The following is a 16,748-nucleotide window of genomic DNA, read 5'->3' on the forward strand; positions in this document are numbered from 1 at the left end:
GAAATGGTTTACAACTTCAAACCAATATAGAGCAGGTTATTACAAAGAGAATGGGTGAAAAATAAAATGCACTACAAATATCAATTATGACTGGTGTTCGAAATCGGCCTCACAAGAAAAAGATTAATGCTACAAAACCCCAGAAATCAGGTAACATATTTAATATTTTTTCCAGAACTCTGTCAGGGTGCCGCAGCTGGACATTGCCTCTGTCATCCTGACAGACAGCGAACTTTCAAATTTGGATATCACTGCCAGACATTTTCAGTTCTCAGTGCCAGAATGGCTGCAGTAGGCATCAGGCGTTTGCCCAGGAGGCTGGGAGGGTGGGGGCCGGTTTTGGAGCATTGGGGACCAGTTTTTTTACTGCGGGACGGTTTTGCAGTGCAGCTGCAATATCGGGTCTCAGTAACAAAAGCAGCAGTGCTCGGGGCCGGTTTTGTTTAACAGTAGTGCTTAACGCTAACCCCTCCCCCTCTGGGGGTGGGAGCCCGTCTGACAAAATTGCCAGGGCTGCTTTGGGTTCCCAGTCCGGCCCTGGTTCGCCTGGCAGTGACTGACAGAAACAAGGATATTAGACTGACAGCCCTAATTAGGTTGTCCACTGTAATGCTCTTACTCCGACAGCCTACACTTTGACAGGTCGTCAGGGAAAGCTTTCCTTCAAGGGCCACCACCAACAGAAAGTTGATAGTCCTGAACCTTTAAGTAGGGTGCACAGGCTGAGAGTTTGGCAGATAGGGTACTCCATCACAAATAACAGCTAGTGTGTTCAATCACACTTAGTGCCAAACTCTAAATTAGGGCTATAGTTCCTTTAGAAGATGCGGAAAGCAGAGGTTGTTTATGAACATTAGGTTGTTGAAGTGTGGCTCACTGGTTAGAGGAGGCAGACCTGGAAGCAGAGGTCAGCCCGGGACCAGGGTTCAATTCCCGGCTCGGCGGGGTCTTGAGTCCTAAAATGTCCATGGACTCGACAATTCTCGCTCCGGTGCCTACTCGATTCACGGGTTCACACTCTGCGACTCTGGGCAATAGCTTGCTTAATCTCCACAACGGCCCCTCGCGGCGGGATGCCTGGCTTTCACCTTGCGGATACCCTGCTGGGGTTATCTCACAGGGGAATACCAGGACGGGTTCCCTAAGCAAGCGCTTAGAAACCGCTTGGTGATTTGCGCTATATAAATTCCTGTACATTTACATTTGTTTCCAACTCACACCAAGGGTATCTTCAAAGAACATGAAAATTAATTATGATTGTATTAAATAATATGTTGTTCATGTAGGGTATTGAAGCTCACGAGGATACATTTCGGAAGAATTTGATGCCCTGGTCAAAGGATAGACAAACACCTGCACTTAGAGCAAAACATCTCTGCCTTACTGGGGGCTGGTGTTAAAGAGCCACTTTTTTATGTTGAAAACAAAATTGAATCAACTCAATTTAAAAATGTCCCTTTACAGAAATGGTTGGTACAGTAACATGGAGAGATCTCGAGCTCAGATCTATGGCCAGAAGTATATGTTCATGGGACAAAACCCTATGTACTGACAATCTTGTAAGAGAGGGATGTGAGGTAAGGTGGACAGCTCTGTCACCAAATTACAATAATATTCAACCCCAAAGACTGTTGGGGATACTTTTAAAGGCAGAGTGAGCCAGAAGCATTTATTGAAACCATACCGATATTTTTACATTGGGGGAGTCAGACTTCTCTTCATAATTTGGGAAATCGGTCGCAAAATTATATTTGAAAAAATACTCTTCGACAGTAACTGTGATCAAAAGTGAAACTTTACAAAGTGTTTTGGCAATACCACTCAGTCCCTCCTATGTTTTTTGGGCAGTTAGGAAGCACATGTAGCTTTAAAACGTATTAGGAGAGTGACAGTGTTAAAAAAAAAACCTGAATATATTCAGAATCCAGGGAATATAACTTTACAAAGGCTGCCTATGGTATCCCAAAATAAATGCATGGGAGACAGCACAGCAAGTGGTACCTTTTTAAATATGATATACAACAATCCTTCATAATACTGAGGTTTTTTGGATACATCTATACTGATAATAGGTGACAATATCATGACTAAGCTTTGATCTAATCAATGCCAACTCCACTCCCTTCGCTGCCCCCTGTTGTCCCTATTCCAGGTTCTACCCTTACCAATGAATAAAAAACGGACAATTCTTAAGATCCCTCAGCAGCAGATATAGCAATCTGCCTGTACGCCTTATGCAGGAGCCAGAACCCTGTCCTCCTAAAGCGAGCCCTATCCTTTCAATGTCAGTCTTTGATAAACCGGGCTCATTTACTCTTGAAAAGTAGGTGTTTTATATTGACAAGTATACTGCACTCACTGTGTAATGTAAAATCTTAATAAAGAATTATCCCCCAAAAAAGAAAAGTAGGTGTTTTACCTCAAAAAGTAGATTAGCACTCCCAAAATGCCAGGCACTCATCAAACCCACCTCAGATCCAGGAGAGCGGATGTTTGCAGATTAATGAGAGCTGGTCAGTAAAAGTGCTTAGTGAGTTAAGTGTTTGCAGAAGAGATCTATATGTGATCTGCAGATCACTGGCTCGGTCCTATTCACTACTTGTTTGTTTCCCAAAGGAAATTATGTTTCGAAAGTTAATTATTTTTTAATTTTTTTTGCACAGGTTATTGATTGACTGATCCGCAGTCATTGAACCAGAAAGTCACTTGTATTTTTGCTAATTGTCCTTGTTTCATTCCAAAATGTTAAAAAATTATCTCGTCTTCTTTTAAAGTCATATATGTAGCAAATACCCAGGGCACAAGTCGGGGTACACATGGGTAGATGGTGTCAACCCACTATTTTCACAGGGTGGACGCCGTCCACCCTGCCAAGAAGTTGGGCCCCACTGAAATATGCAGAACCGGTCCCGTTGTAAGTTTCCACACCAGGACACATTCCTCAGTGCCTGCATGTTATCTGCCTTCGTTCTGAGCAGCAACATGCAGGCAGCAAGGGGGATTGAATATTTGAAGGGCCACATATACGACATGTTTTAGCAGTTGCAAACAGAGAATCAGGCTGTTTGCGGCCACTAAAGAGTTGTTTGGCATGCACTAACCCTATTTTGCGAGTTAGTAGCCTATTTCAGACTCGCAAAATAAGGGCATTTTTTAATGTTTTGTAATCGGAATGCTGTTGCAAAACATTCATATTGTACCGACTCCGTGAAAGAGGTGATAACTCATTCGCAAACGGGAAGCGGTCCTCAAGGGGCCCTTTCCCTTTGTGAATGTGGACACCAACATGTTTTAAGAGCAGGCACTGGTCCCACAGACCACTGCCTACTCTTAATAAATGAAAAGGTTGCTTTTCATTTTTATTTTTGAAATGCATTCCGTTTTCCCATTTTAAAATGGGCTATATTTCAATAAAAAAAAATACTTTATTTAAAAAGCAATTACAGGCATGGTGGTCTGCTGACCCCAGCATGCCTCGATCCCAGTGATTACAGGCATTCCCAATGAGTCGAAAATTACGATCTGTCTCATGAATGTTGATGAGGCAGGTAAATTGTAACCCTACCGGGAATCGCAAACAGTGTCTCAGGCGCTGTAGTACATCGCATTTTGCGAGTTCCTAATTGCGAGTCACAAAAAGTCACAAATGGGAACTCACAAAATGTTTTCGTCGTACAAGTGGCCCTAAATTCCAGCCATGCTGTGCAAACAAATGATGGACGGAATGCTGAACAAATCAAACTTTCCCCCCCAGTCAAGAGATCTGGGTCAAGACTGATTTGCATATGGCTGGGTCCAAACTGGGGTGGGATGGTGAGCAAAAAAACAATGAGTTTAACCCAGATCTCTTGACTGGGGGTGAATGTTTGATTTGTTCAGCACTCCGTCTGTCATCCGCTTGCGCATCACTTAATTCCAGCCAGGTACTAAACAAAGGCCAAAGTTAAGGGGCCAGTAGGCCTAATTGTTTTTGAATAGCCTGCCTGGGAGATATCGAGAACCTCACACGTAGATGCAAATACAATGGAAGGGGTCTGGTGGGTCAGTGGACTAATGAGTCCACTGCAGGGGCCTGTGCTCAATTTCATGGTCACAGGCTCAAATCTCGGTGGGTCTACATAGCCTTTCATCCATCTGAGGTTGATAAAATGAGTACCATTGAGTTGGGTAACAGGAAACATCTGTTATTCAGCACCAAGATATCTAAGGGTGAACGTGCGCTTTACAAATACGCATGTTCGGGGAAATAAACTGGGGGGGCTCCTCCGCTAAGGTGGCGGAGCATAACCTTAGTGCTCAAAGAGCAGTGGAAACAGGAAAAATAAGTTGATAATAACATCATCGTCTTGGGCTGGCCACATAGTCATACGCACATAGCATGTTCTCAACCAGGCTGTAATACCCAGCCTGGGTGGAGAACATGCACAGGCTCCCAGTCCCTCTCTGAGCACGAACCATGGCGCTCAGACCAATCATGACGCTACTGTCATGGTGACAGCAGCGTCGTGATTGGCTTATGGGAGCCTGTGTGATTCCTGGACTCGTCAGGAAGAGAAGCAATGACTGAGGAGAGACAGGAGCATAAAGAGGTAAGTGGTTTTTCTTTTCTTTAGTTTTTTTTCAAACCACCCGCCTCACCATCCCCATTCCCTGCCAGCTGCCATTGGAAACAAAGGCACACAACTTGTTACTATTTTATTACTTCACTAGTACTTAAGAGAGGCATAGTTTTGACTTTGTTCAGTCCCTGTAAATAAGAGATATGCATGCACTGTAGGAATGTCATCTGTATTAATTTGTCCCAGTATTTTCACAAATAACAATTTTAAATATAATTATTTTATTTTATTTATTTTATAGCGCAACTCGTCCCAGTGCAGTTTGTCAGAGCACTTTACAGCACATGTACACATCATACATTGACAATAAATCATATGTATGTAAATCAATCTACATGATGTTTTACATAAAACAAGTGAGGGTTACAAGGTATAGGAGCCACATGTCCTTCTAGCTCACGTTGCAAGATTAGAAGGATCACAAATTATGAACTGCAAGTTGCAAAAGGATATCTGTGTTAAAATCAGTAACCAGCCTACTTAGCTAAATAAAATACAAATCTGTCATCTGCATGATAGATGATGTACTTTTCAGGAAGTACTTAACCCTCTATGCTACTTTCATTCAACTTTGTGGCTAGATGAAACCCAGATCTCTCCAGCAAATGTGTTAACCTCTTACCAATATTATTGGTCCCTGACGGCACACAAAAATCTCTGCAGCAGGTACCTTAATCCCACAAGATATTTTAAAATGTAGACTTTGCAACCAATTCAGCATCAGAGATTTACTACCACGTGTCTCCTTGGTGCCAATTTCTTTGTGGCAGTTTAAAAAAATGTCTACCTTGATGCCCAGATGTTGCATCAGGTTGTGTCACTTCTTTGGCACAACCCCAATGCAAAATGTAATTTGTTAAAACTCGTAATGCATGCAAAATGTTGTACTCATGATAGATCTGCTAAACATATGTGTGAGGTGTTCAGATCTAATATCACTTATTTTGATGTAATTTCCTAAGAGGTCATTAGGGTTATTGGTACCACTTTCTGTGATGCCGTACTGATGTCACAGTTGGGCAAACAGCCTAACTTGGATAGTCCCCCCACCTTCTGTTTTTGAAGACTTGTGACCTGCACATACCCCATACCCCCCCACACCACCTTACCCCAACCCCACAATGAGCATGCCTAATTCCTATTCATGTAATCCACCACACAAGAAACTGGAGTCGTATATGCATGGAATGGTATTATTTTAAAAAACAAGATCAAACCAATAACAAATTAATTAACCACTAACCTTGGCATCCTGGCGTGCTGCCCAACGTAAAGCGCTTCAATGAATCGCCATAGGTAAAAAGGCTCTATATAAATGCTATTAGAAGGACAGGTAACCTCATAGGTAGGGCCACTGGCATTATGCGGCTAGGGAGCACCAAACAATGTGGCAGGGTTGACTAAATTATGCAGCAAGAAAAGGTAAATGCTGAAGCACTTTTTTTTTTTACAGTAATTATTATTATTATTTTTTTACATATGGCAATACATGCAGAGAAACGTCCTTAGCCCTAGTACTCACCGGTAGCGCTGGGGTTCTTCAGCAGGTTTCGGGAAGCCATCTCGCTGGGCCTATTCCAGATTAACCCTTCCCACTTGTGGAGAGTTAAGGTACTACGTGTCTTCACTGTCAATGCCCACCGTTTTCTGTGGCTAAATACAAACCTACCAAAAGAAAGGTAAAAAGAGAATGGGAAAAAATAGAACTATAAATAAAGGGAGAAAAGAAGAAAATGTGGCTTACTGTAAAAACAAAAGCAACACTGACCTCAGCAGCAGACTTCACCTTATGTCCCGGACGTCGATGGTCAAATGCTGAACTGATTCAAACCACCTATCCTGACTTCTGATTCAGCTGTGTCTGATCTTTGCTGTTGGACCTTTCTTTTATTTTGCTTTTATATAAATTGAATGAGGGTGGGGCAACATTACAAAACAATACATGGAAGTCTGCATGTTGAAATCAACAGTAAAGCCTCATATATCAGCCCACACCCAGACCTGTCACACCTACCCTGCGGAGACTGCACTGGGGCAAGGAAAAAGAAGACTGCTGCTCACCACCTCAGTATCGCATGGGGCCAGTCAGACAAACACAGTGGGGTGGTGTCTTGCTGTAGAACATTCGGGAAGATGGCGACACCCGGATCCACGTGAGAGGACTGCCAGGCCCTCCAGGGTGGTCCAGGGTGCTATACATTCTTTACATTGGGGGAAGTTTTCATTGTTCACTTATCAAACATGTCTGATATTATCCTAACTTCCTCAATTCATGAAGCTCCCTCTTAGCCATTGCAGTGGAAGAGAGGTTTTAAAATGTAATGGGTAAAGTGTGAAAGGGAGGCTGTCATTTCATGTCATTTCACTACCTTAGGACAGTCAAGTCCCCAACTGTCCGAGAGCTCACCCTGTCTGCCAGCCAAACTGGAAAGGAAGCATCCCCGTTGACAAGGCTAGACTGAGACAGAAAATAAGCCCGGGCATCCAAATAAAAGTGCCCCCCACCCCCAGTAGCTAATCAGACAGTTAAAACGTGCAGAACATATGTTTTGAACTTGTCAAGACACTATGTATAGGTGTTTTGCAAAGGTATGGACTGCATGTTGCAACAACAGTAAAACCTGTTGCACCAGACAAACAAGCCAACCAGGAAACAGCCTGAAATATCAGCCCACACCCTGCCCTGTCACAACTACCCTTCCAGGAAAGCATTGGCAGCAGGTGCAACAAGGAAAAAGAAGACTGCTGCACACCGCCTCTGTATCTCATTGGACCAGTCAGACACACTGCTTAGGAACAGGGGAGTGGTGTTTTGCTGCAAAACAACCAGGAAGATGCCACATCCGTATCCATATGAGGGCACTGCCAGGTCCTCGAGGGTGTTCCCAGGGTGCTATCCTTTCTTTAAATTGGGGGAAGTTTGGATTGTTCCCTTATCAAACCTGTCTGATATCATCCTCCCTCATCCATTCATGAAACTCCCTCTCAGCCACTGCATTGAAAGCAATGAGATAACATGTATTGGGTGTGTCGGTGAGGAAGACTCACAAGACACAAACACAACTGATGGAGTTTATGGGTGCCATGGTACTGATAGACATCTGGAGAGCACTGAAACAGTCGCTCAAGAGTTCACTTTTCACTCTGGAGTACATGGTGGCCTTTCACTAATTGACCTCCTTGTCGCACTCCCAGCCCAGCTGCCGGGTTTTGGGGAGGTGAGACACCTACCCCTGGGAATACACGATCACTCCCCCATATGGGCGCACTATAGAATTGGCAAGCAGTGAACCAGTAGCGCAATAACCCTTAACCACTCATACTTAAAAATCCAGAAGATTAGCGAAGACTTGATAAAAGCAACAGACCTCTACTTTAAAGAAAATGAGCAGTCCGTGACATGACCGGGGACACTCTGGGAAGCATATACAACTGTAATCAGGGACAGGCCCTCTCTCGGATGGTCGGGCACAAGAAGGACAAGAGGAAAGAGGCAGAGACTACAAAATATTTTAGACCTTAAAGCACAATTGGTACGACTAAACGATAAAAGACACAAGACATATATTAACCCTCAAACAACAAAAATAATCAATCAATCAATCAATCAGGTCATTTATAGAGCGCACTACTCACCCGTAGGGTCTCAAGGCGCTGGGTGGGAGGGGGGTGCCGTTACTGCTCGAACAGCCAGGTCTTGAGCTTCTTCCTGAAGGAGAGGTGGTCTTGGGTCAGGCGCAGGTCGGTCAGGAGTGAGTTCCAGGTCTTGGCGGCCAGGTAGGAGAAGGACCTTCCTCCTGTTGTCGCTCTTCGGATGCGGGGGACGGCGGCGAGGGCGTGGTTGGTTGATCTGAGGAGGCGCTTGGGAGTGTAGAAGTTGATCCGGTTGTTGAGGTAGCTCGGGCCTTGGTCGTGTAGGGCTTTGTGCGCGTGGGTGAGGAGACGGAAGGTGATTCTCTTGTTGATCGGGAGCCAGTGCAGATCTCTAAGGTGTCCGGAGATGTGGCTGCGTCGGGGGATGTCGAGGATGAGTCTGGCCGAGGCGTTCTGGATCCGCTGGAGTCTCTTCTGGAGCTTGGCGGTGGTTCCGGCGTAGAGGGCGTTGCCGTAGTCCAGTCGGCTGGTGACGAGGGCCTGGGTGACCGTCTGCCTCGTCTCGGTGGGGATCCACCGGAAGATCTTACGTAGCATGCGCAGGATGTTGAAGCAGGACGAGGAGACGGCGTTTACTTGTCTGGTCATGGAGAGGGAGGAGTCCAGGATGAAGCCCAGGTCGCGTGCGTGGTCCGTCGGTTTGGGTGCGGTGCCCAGGGCGGGGGGCCACCAGGAGTCGTCCCAGGCGGAGGGCGAGGAGCCCAGGATAAGGACCTCCGTCTTGTCCGAGTTCAGTTTCAGGCGGCTGGTCGTCATCCATTCGGCTACATCTCTCATCCCTTCGTGCAGGTTGGCTCTGGCGGTGGCGGGGTCGTTGGTCAGGGAGAGGATCAGCTGGGTGTCGTCGGCGTAGGAGATTATGTTGAGGTTGTGTTGGCGTGCGATGGCCGCGAGGGGGCTCATGTAGACGTTGAAGAGGGTGGGGCTCAGTGAGGATCCTGAGGGACGCCGCAGATGACTTTGGTGGCCTCTGACTTGTACGGTGGTAGGCGGACTCTCTGTGTTCTTCCGTCGAGGAAGGAGGTGATCCATTCCAGTGCCTTGTCCTGGATTCCGATGTTGCCGAGGCGCTGTACTAGGGTGCGGTGGCAGACAGTGTCGAAAGCCGCGGAGAGGTCCAGGAGGATGAGGGCCGCTGTTTCTCCGTTGTCCATCAGAGTTCGAATGTCATCGGTGGCAGCGATGAGGGCGGTCTCGGTGCTGTGGTTCGCTCGGAAGCCCGACTGTGAGGGGTCGAGGGATCCATTCGTCTCGAGGAAGGCGGCCAGCTGTTTGTTGACGGTCTTCTCGATGACTTTGGCCGGGAACGGGAGGAGCGAGATGGGACGGTAGTTCTTGAGGTCGGTGGGGTCTGCTGTGGGTTTCTTGAGAAGAGCGCTGAGTTCGGCGTGCTTCCAGCTCTCAGGGAAGGTGGCGGTGTCGAAGGAGGTGTTGATGATGTCCCGCAGGTGGGGTGCGATGACAGCGTCGGCCTTGTTGAAGACGTGGTGAGGGCAGGGGTCAGTCGGAGATCCGGAATGGATGGAGTTCATTGTGCGGATGGTGTCTTCGGTGCTGATCGGAGTCCAGGTGCGGAGGGTGGTGGTGGGTGGCGTTGTTGCGGTTGTGGCTTGCGTTGGTTGGTTGCTGAAGCTGTTGTGTATGTCCGTGATCTTGTTGTGGAAGTAGGACGCGAGGGAGTTGCAGAGGTTTTGCGACGGGGTGATGGTTGTTGTCCAGTCGGTCCTTGTATGTATTTTTCTTGGTGGCGCGGATCAGTTGGTGGTGTTTCCGGGTGGCGAGCTTGAGGGTGGTCATGTTGTCCGTAGTTGGTTCCCTTCTCCAGACTTTCTCGAGGGCTCGACAGTTCTTCTTGAAGCTCTTGAGTTCGTCGGTGAACCATGGTGTTTTTCTGCTGCAGGGTCTGCTGGGTGGGGTTCTCAGAGGGGCGAGTTCGTCCGCGCAGTTGTTGATCCACTTCGTGAGGTTGTCGGCGGCCTGGCTGGGGTTCGCTGAGCTGGCGGGAGGGTGCTGGCTCAGGGAAGCGGTGAGCTGGTCGGCTGTGATCTTGTTCCAGCTTCTTCGGGCAACCTGTTGCTGGTGGTGGTGGATCGTCGTTCTTCTGAAGGTGAAGTGGACGCAGCTGTGGTCCGTCCAGTGGAGTCCTGTTGCGTGGCTGAAGGTGACGTCTTTGCTGGATGAGAAGACGGCGTCGAGTGTGTGTCCGGCGAGGTGGGTGGGGGTGGACACCAGCTGCTTGAGTCCGAGGTTGGCGAGGTTGTCGAGCAGGCTGATGGTGTTGCGGTCGCTGTTGTTCTCCAGGTGGAAGTTGAGGTCCCCCAGGAGGATGTAGTCGGCGGAGGGGAGGGCATGCGGGCTGACGAAGTCGGCGATGTCCTCGCTGAATCGTGTGCGTGGCCCCGGGGGTCGGTAGATCAGGGTGCCTCTGAGGGTGGTGTTCGGGTTGGTGTGGATCTGGAAGTGCAGGTGTTCAGCGGTGGTTAGGGTGTCGTCGGTGTTGGTTGTGATGCGGATGGTGTCTCTGTGGATGATGGCGATGCCTCCTCCCGTCTGGTTGGCGTTGCGGTCCCTCCGGACAATCTTGTAGCCCTCTGGGATGGCGATGGCGATGGCGATGTCGGGGGCTGAGGAGGCGTTCATCCAGGTCTCGGTGAGGAAGGCAACGTCAGGGGCGGTGGTGTCGAGGAGGTTCCAGAGTTCTACGGCGTGTCTGTGGACGGAGCGGGTGTTGAGCAGGATGCACTTGAGGTGGTTGCTGCTGGTGTTCGGCTTGGCTGGTGCAGGGAAGGTCCGGATGCAGGTGAACTTGCAGGCGTGGCAGCTGAAGGGTCCGTGGGTGTGCTTCGGGGCGGCTCGATGACATCCTGGGATGCGGCCGGTGTTGAGTGCAATGAGCTCGGCGGCGGTGTAGGTTCGTCGGGTCGGCTTCCGTCGGTGGGGGCCAGGGGTCCTGGCACTGGGCGCGGTCCAGGCGCAGACGGGCTTACCTTTGGCGCGCCTTCGGCGCACGATCGGCGCGCCCGCTGCGCGTCAACGCTGCGCGTTCGCACGGTCGCCATTTAAGGCGAAGTGCGCGGGTGGGCGGGGCAGCTGGGAGGCGGGAGCGGGGAGGGAACAGAAGGAAAAAAGGGGTGGGGTCGGCGGTGGTGGCGGGAAGCGGGGGGCGGCGAGGGAGGCGGGAAACAGGACGGAGGACGGCCAGAAACTAAGAAAAACAAGCACAAATTACAGTCAAAACGCTTAACACGGGCAAAGACTAAGAAAGATAAAAACAAGCACAAATGACACTCAAAGAACGCTTGACACGGGCAGAAACTAAGAAAAATAAAACAAGCACAAACGAATGGCAAAACAGAACAGAGCAAACGACAGCAGGGTCAGCCGGCAGCTAGGCAGGCAGCGAGGCAGAGGGCACAGCACAGGGGCACACGCAGCAGCTGGTGGCCGTGCGGCGCGGGGGTGTCCCACAAGTGGGTCACACTCACCTGTGTCGCACGGTCGCCATTTAAGGCCAAGTGCGCGGGTGGGCGGGGCAGCTGGGAGGCGGGGAGGGAACAGAAGGAAAAAAGGGGCGGGGTCGGCGGTGGTGGTGGGAAGCGGGGGGCGGCGAGGGAGGCGGGAAACAGGACGGAGGACGGCCAGAAACTAAGAAAAACAAGCACAAATTACAGTCAAAACGCTTAACACGGGCAAAGACTAAGAAAGATAAAAACAAGCACAAATGACACTCAAAGAACGCTTGACACGGGCAGAAACTAAGAAAAATAAAACAAGCACAAATGAATGGCAAAACAGAACAGAGCAAACGACAGCAGGGTCAGCCGGCGGCTAGGCAGGCAGCGAGGCAGAGGGCACAGCACAGGGGCACACGCAGCAGCTGGTGGCCGTGCGGCGCGGGGGTGTCCCACAAGTGGGAGATCTAACGACTGAAACTACCACAGCATGATTAAGATGACTCAGCACCGAGTATATGAGCAATGGGACAAAGCAGGAAGCTTCCCGCCTGGCTCGACAAGAGAGAAAAAGCCAGTCGGTGGGTAGCCTCCATCCAACTGGCAAATGGCGATAAACTCACTGACCCTCAGGAAATAGTGGATGCATTACCAGCACATTATGAGTTGGTTTACACCTCTGAGATGACAAATACTAAACACGATGCGTTAGATCTCCTTAGGGATCTAGCCCTCCCTAAACCCACACCAGAAGACATCCAAGCCTTAAATTGTGCCCTGACGTGTGAGGAAATGAGGCAGGCAATCACCGCACTTATATCAGGAAAAGCACTGGGTCCAAACGGAATCCCAATTGAACTATATGAAATAATGGCTACATCTACAGTACCTTACCTACTCAAGATGTATGAAGAAAGCAAGGAAGTTGGTACTCTGCCTAGGGACCAGCACCTTGCAACAATTTTGGTAATTCACAAAGATGGTAAACCAGCTGACAAATGTGCATCGTACCAACCCATAACCTTGTTAAACGCTGAAGCCAAGATCCTGACCAAGCTTCTAGCCCTCCATCTTATCCCGATCATTGCCAAATGAGTGCATCAATCTAGATTTATCCCGGGCTGAAACACAGCCCTCAATCTAAGACACCTACATGGGGTTCTAGGACGGGCCAATCAAATTTGAGAGGATGCAGTGGTTTTGTCTCTCGACACTCGCATGGCCTTTGATACCGTCGAGTGGACGTACCTATTCACAGTCCTTGAACACATAGGTGTAGGACATCGGATTATTGCCTGGATTCGCCTCCTATACACAGCCCCTCTGGCACAAGCTGTTGTGAATGGTAAAGTGTCACATACATTCCTGCTCTGGCAGGGCACCATACAGGACTGCCCTCTCTCACCATTGCTATTTGTGTTAGTGCTGGAGCCCCTGGCAGCTTGGATCCGGGTGACCCATTGAGCTGTGGCCTCCGATGGACGGCAGATTGGGCAGATAGAATATCCCTGTATGCAGAGGACATTCTCTTATATGTGGCGGCACATCACTCTTCCATTTCCCGAATTCTCAACATCTTCGCGACATTCCAGAGATTTTCTGGATATGAGATATACTGGGCTAAGTCTGGGGTCTTTGTCCTATGTGGTCCAGTACCGCGAATGCCGAAGGAGTGCGAGACACAGGTACTTACGGAAGGATTCCATTATTTAGGAATATTTGTGACTGTCAGTCAAGACCTATTTAAGTCCAAAAACCTTCTCCCCCCCATGAAATCGCCTGAAGGGCGACGTGCAACATTGGCCTTTCCTGCCGCTCTCCTTGTTAGGAAGGGCGGCCCTTTTCAAAATTATGGCACTGCGACATTTTCTATATGTCTTACAAAATACTCCCTTCCCTGTTTTTGATACCTACCCCAGAGACATACAGAGCGACGTCAGAACCTTATTGTGGGATGGGGTTCCCCTAGAATTGCACTCAATAAATTAACTTTGGGATGGCAGGACGGTGGAATTGCCCTCTCTGACATTCAGACATACTATCGAGCAGCGCATCTGGTAGTTATTAATCAATGGGCCCACCAACCAATGACATACCGTGCCTACCATATGGACAGACTAATACTACAGCAAAAGGGATATCTGCATGCACTCTATACTGCATCGGGAACAACTCCCTAGGCGGGCCGACGGCACTGACAGTTCAAATCTGGCAATCTACACTTAAAAAGCTGGGATGGAAAAATAAGACCACACTATCTACACCATTATTGGACTCCGACCTCCTTGGGGACATGGGGTTGAGGCAGCGATTCGATAATTGGGATCTACTGGAAATCCCGAGATTGGGAGATGTTTGCTCAATGACCTACTCGACTCTCTCTCTCCCAATATCGCTTTCTTCATGTAAACCATGACCAACTCCTCCTCCGCCCCCGATATCAACACCGCCATCCCGGAAGGATACAAGATCCAGAGGAAGGCCTGCCCCAACCACCCCGAGGAGCCCTCGCCATCGCCCACAAGTGCACCATCTGCCTCAGCGCCTCCAGCAAAACTTTCCCCTCCACCGAACACCTGCACTTCCAGCTCCACACCAGCCCAAACGCCACACTGCAAGGAACCCTCGTCTACAGACCCCCCACTGACACCCTTCGCCACCACCATCACCGACTTCATTTGCACCCCACGCCATTGCATAAACAAACTACATACTCATAGGAGAACTGAAATTCCACCTCGACAACTCCAATGATCCGAACTCCACCAAGAAACTGGAGCAAAGTCACCGACTAGCAACTCAACTCCACGCTCACCCGAGACAGCTATATACCTGGACATTCGACGCAAACATCGCAGCCAGAGAACTTCACACTTGGATCTCCAACTGCGTAGACAAGCTTGCACCGCTAAGCAACCCCGACAAACAACACCCCAGGAAAGCTGCTGGTTCACCGCCAATCTCAAGGAAGCCAGACGCACCTGCAGACGCCTGGAGAAGAACTGGAGAAACACCAAAACAACTGAAAACTACCCCACCTACAACTACCACAAAAAAATCAGAACCACCAGGAGGAACTTCATCCACCACAAAATCCTCGCCAACTCCACCAAATCCAAGGAACTCTTCAGTGTCTTTCAGAAATTCATCAACCCACGCAGCGAAGACACAGACATCACCCCGTCCCACGACCTCTGTGGCGAGCTTGGGACCTATTTCCGCCTCAAGATCAAAACCCTCTACGACAATTTCGTCGACCATCCATCAGGTGCCACAGCCGGCCCCCCGTCCTCCAAAGGAACCAGCCAGTCCACCATCTCCAGCTGGACACCAATCACGAATGAAGACACCACCGCGACCATGAAAGGCATCCACTCAGGGGCCCCCACCTACCCCTGCCCTCCTCACATCTATCACAGAGCCACGGCCGCGATCGCACCCGAACTGCAACACACCATCAACACCACCTTCAAAACAGGCACCTTCCCTGATGACTGGAAGCTCGCAGAAGTCAGGCCCCTGCTCAAGAAGCCCACTGCTGACCCCACCGACCTCAAGAACTACCGGCCCATCTTGCTCCTCCCCTTCGCAGCTAAAGTTGAAGAGAAAACAGTTAACAGGGAACTAACTCGATTCATCGAAGAGAACGCCGTCCTTAACCCGTCTCAATCTGGATTCTGAAGCAATCACAGCACCGAGACAGCCCTACTCGCCATCACAGACTATGTCCGCACACTCCTGGACCAAGGCCACTCCGCAGTCCTCATCCTACTCGACCTGTCAGCAGCCTTTGAAACTGTCTCTCACCGCACACTAGTAGCCAGACTACATGACACCAGCATACAAGGAACAGCCCTGGACTGGATCCGATCTTTCCTCACCGGAAAAAGCCAAAGGATCAGACTGCCACCCTTCCTCTCCAATCCCACGAAAATCACCTGCAAAGTCCCACAACGTCTTCACTGAACCCGACCCTCTTCAACAGCTACATGGCTCCCCTCGCAGCCATCGTCCAACAACACGGTCTCAACATCAATTCCTACGCCGACGACACCCAGCTCATCCTCTTCCTCACTCGAGACCCCACCACCGCCAAACTCAACTTCCAGAAAGGAATGCAGGACGTCGCAATCTGGATGACCAACAGCTTCCTGAAGCTCAACGCCGAGAAGACAGAAGTCCTCATCCTTGGAGCCCCCCCTTCAGCAAGGGACAACACCTGGTGGCTGACCGCCCTTAGAAGCCCACTTACCCCCTCACACCATGCCAAAAACCTTGGCATCGTACTGGACTCAAAACTTACCATGAACCAACAGCTGCTTCAACACCCTCCGCATCCTTGGCAAGACCTTCAAATGGATCCCCCCGGACTCAAGGAAGACAGTCACCCACGCACTCATCACCAGCAGACTGGACTATTAAAATTCCCTCTATGCCGGCATCAACAAGTCCCTACTCTATAAACTCCATACTATACAGAACGCCACCACCAGACTTGTCCTCGGCATCCCACTGCCCGAACACATCAGCCAACACCTACGTAAACTCTACTGGCTCCCCATGGAGAAAAGAGCCACCTTCAAAATCCTCACCCACGCATACAAATGCCTACACAACAACGGACCCAAATACCTCAACAGCAGAATCAACTTCCACGTACCCAAAAGAAACCACCGATCTGCCAACCTTGCACTGGCCGAAACCCCGACCATCCTCAGGGCCAGAGCAAGCAGAAGATCCTACTCTCACTTTGCTGCCAAGACCTGGAACTAGCTAGCGGCGGACATCAGACACGCCCCCTCCCTGAATACCTTCAGGAAGACTCTCAAGACCTGGCTCTTCGGCTAAACAGATCTGCGGAACTCCCCCCCCCCCCCAGTTCCTTGATGCCCTCACGGGTGAGTAGCGCGCTTAAATTCCCCTGATCGATTGATTGATGACAGGAATAGTACCCTTTACAGACCTACAAAAAACATAACTTGGCACCCTCTGAGGCGTTCCGGTACTTGCAACTCCGCCACGC

The 16,748-nt window shown here is 49.6% G+C and overlaps 1 protein-coding gene across 1 annotated transcript in view; it reads right to left on the reverse strand.

Moving 5' to 3' along the window:
* The window catches only part of LOC144783109 (F-box only protein 2-like), a 72,308-nt gene extending 65,796 nt beyond the window's left edge, over window positions 1-6,512 (reverse strand). Inside the window, exons 1-2 of the mRNA XM_078662258.1 lie at window positions 6,388-6,512; window positions 6,142-6,284 (exon numbers count right to left, since the gene is read on the reverse strand). Coding sequence (XP_078518384.1) covers window positions 6,142-6,181 — 40 coding nt within the window. The 5' untranslated portion in view covers window positions 6,182-6,284; window positions 6,388-6,512. The remainder of the gene's footprint in view (window positions 1-6,141; window positions 6,285-6,387) is intronic.
* Window positions 6,513-16,748: the final 10,236 nt, after the last annotated feature.

This window comes from Lissotriton helveticus, chromosome 9 (genome assembly GCF_964261635.1).
Source record: "Lissotriton helveticus chromosome 9, aLisHel1.1, whole genome shotgun sequence".
NCBI classification, from domain to species: Eukaryota; Metazoa; Chordata; class Amphibia; order Caudata; family Salamandridae; genus Lissotriton; species Lissotriton helveticus.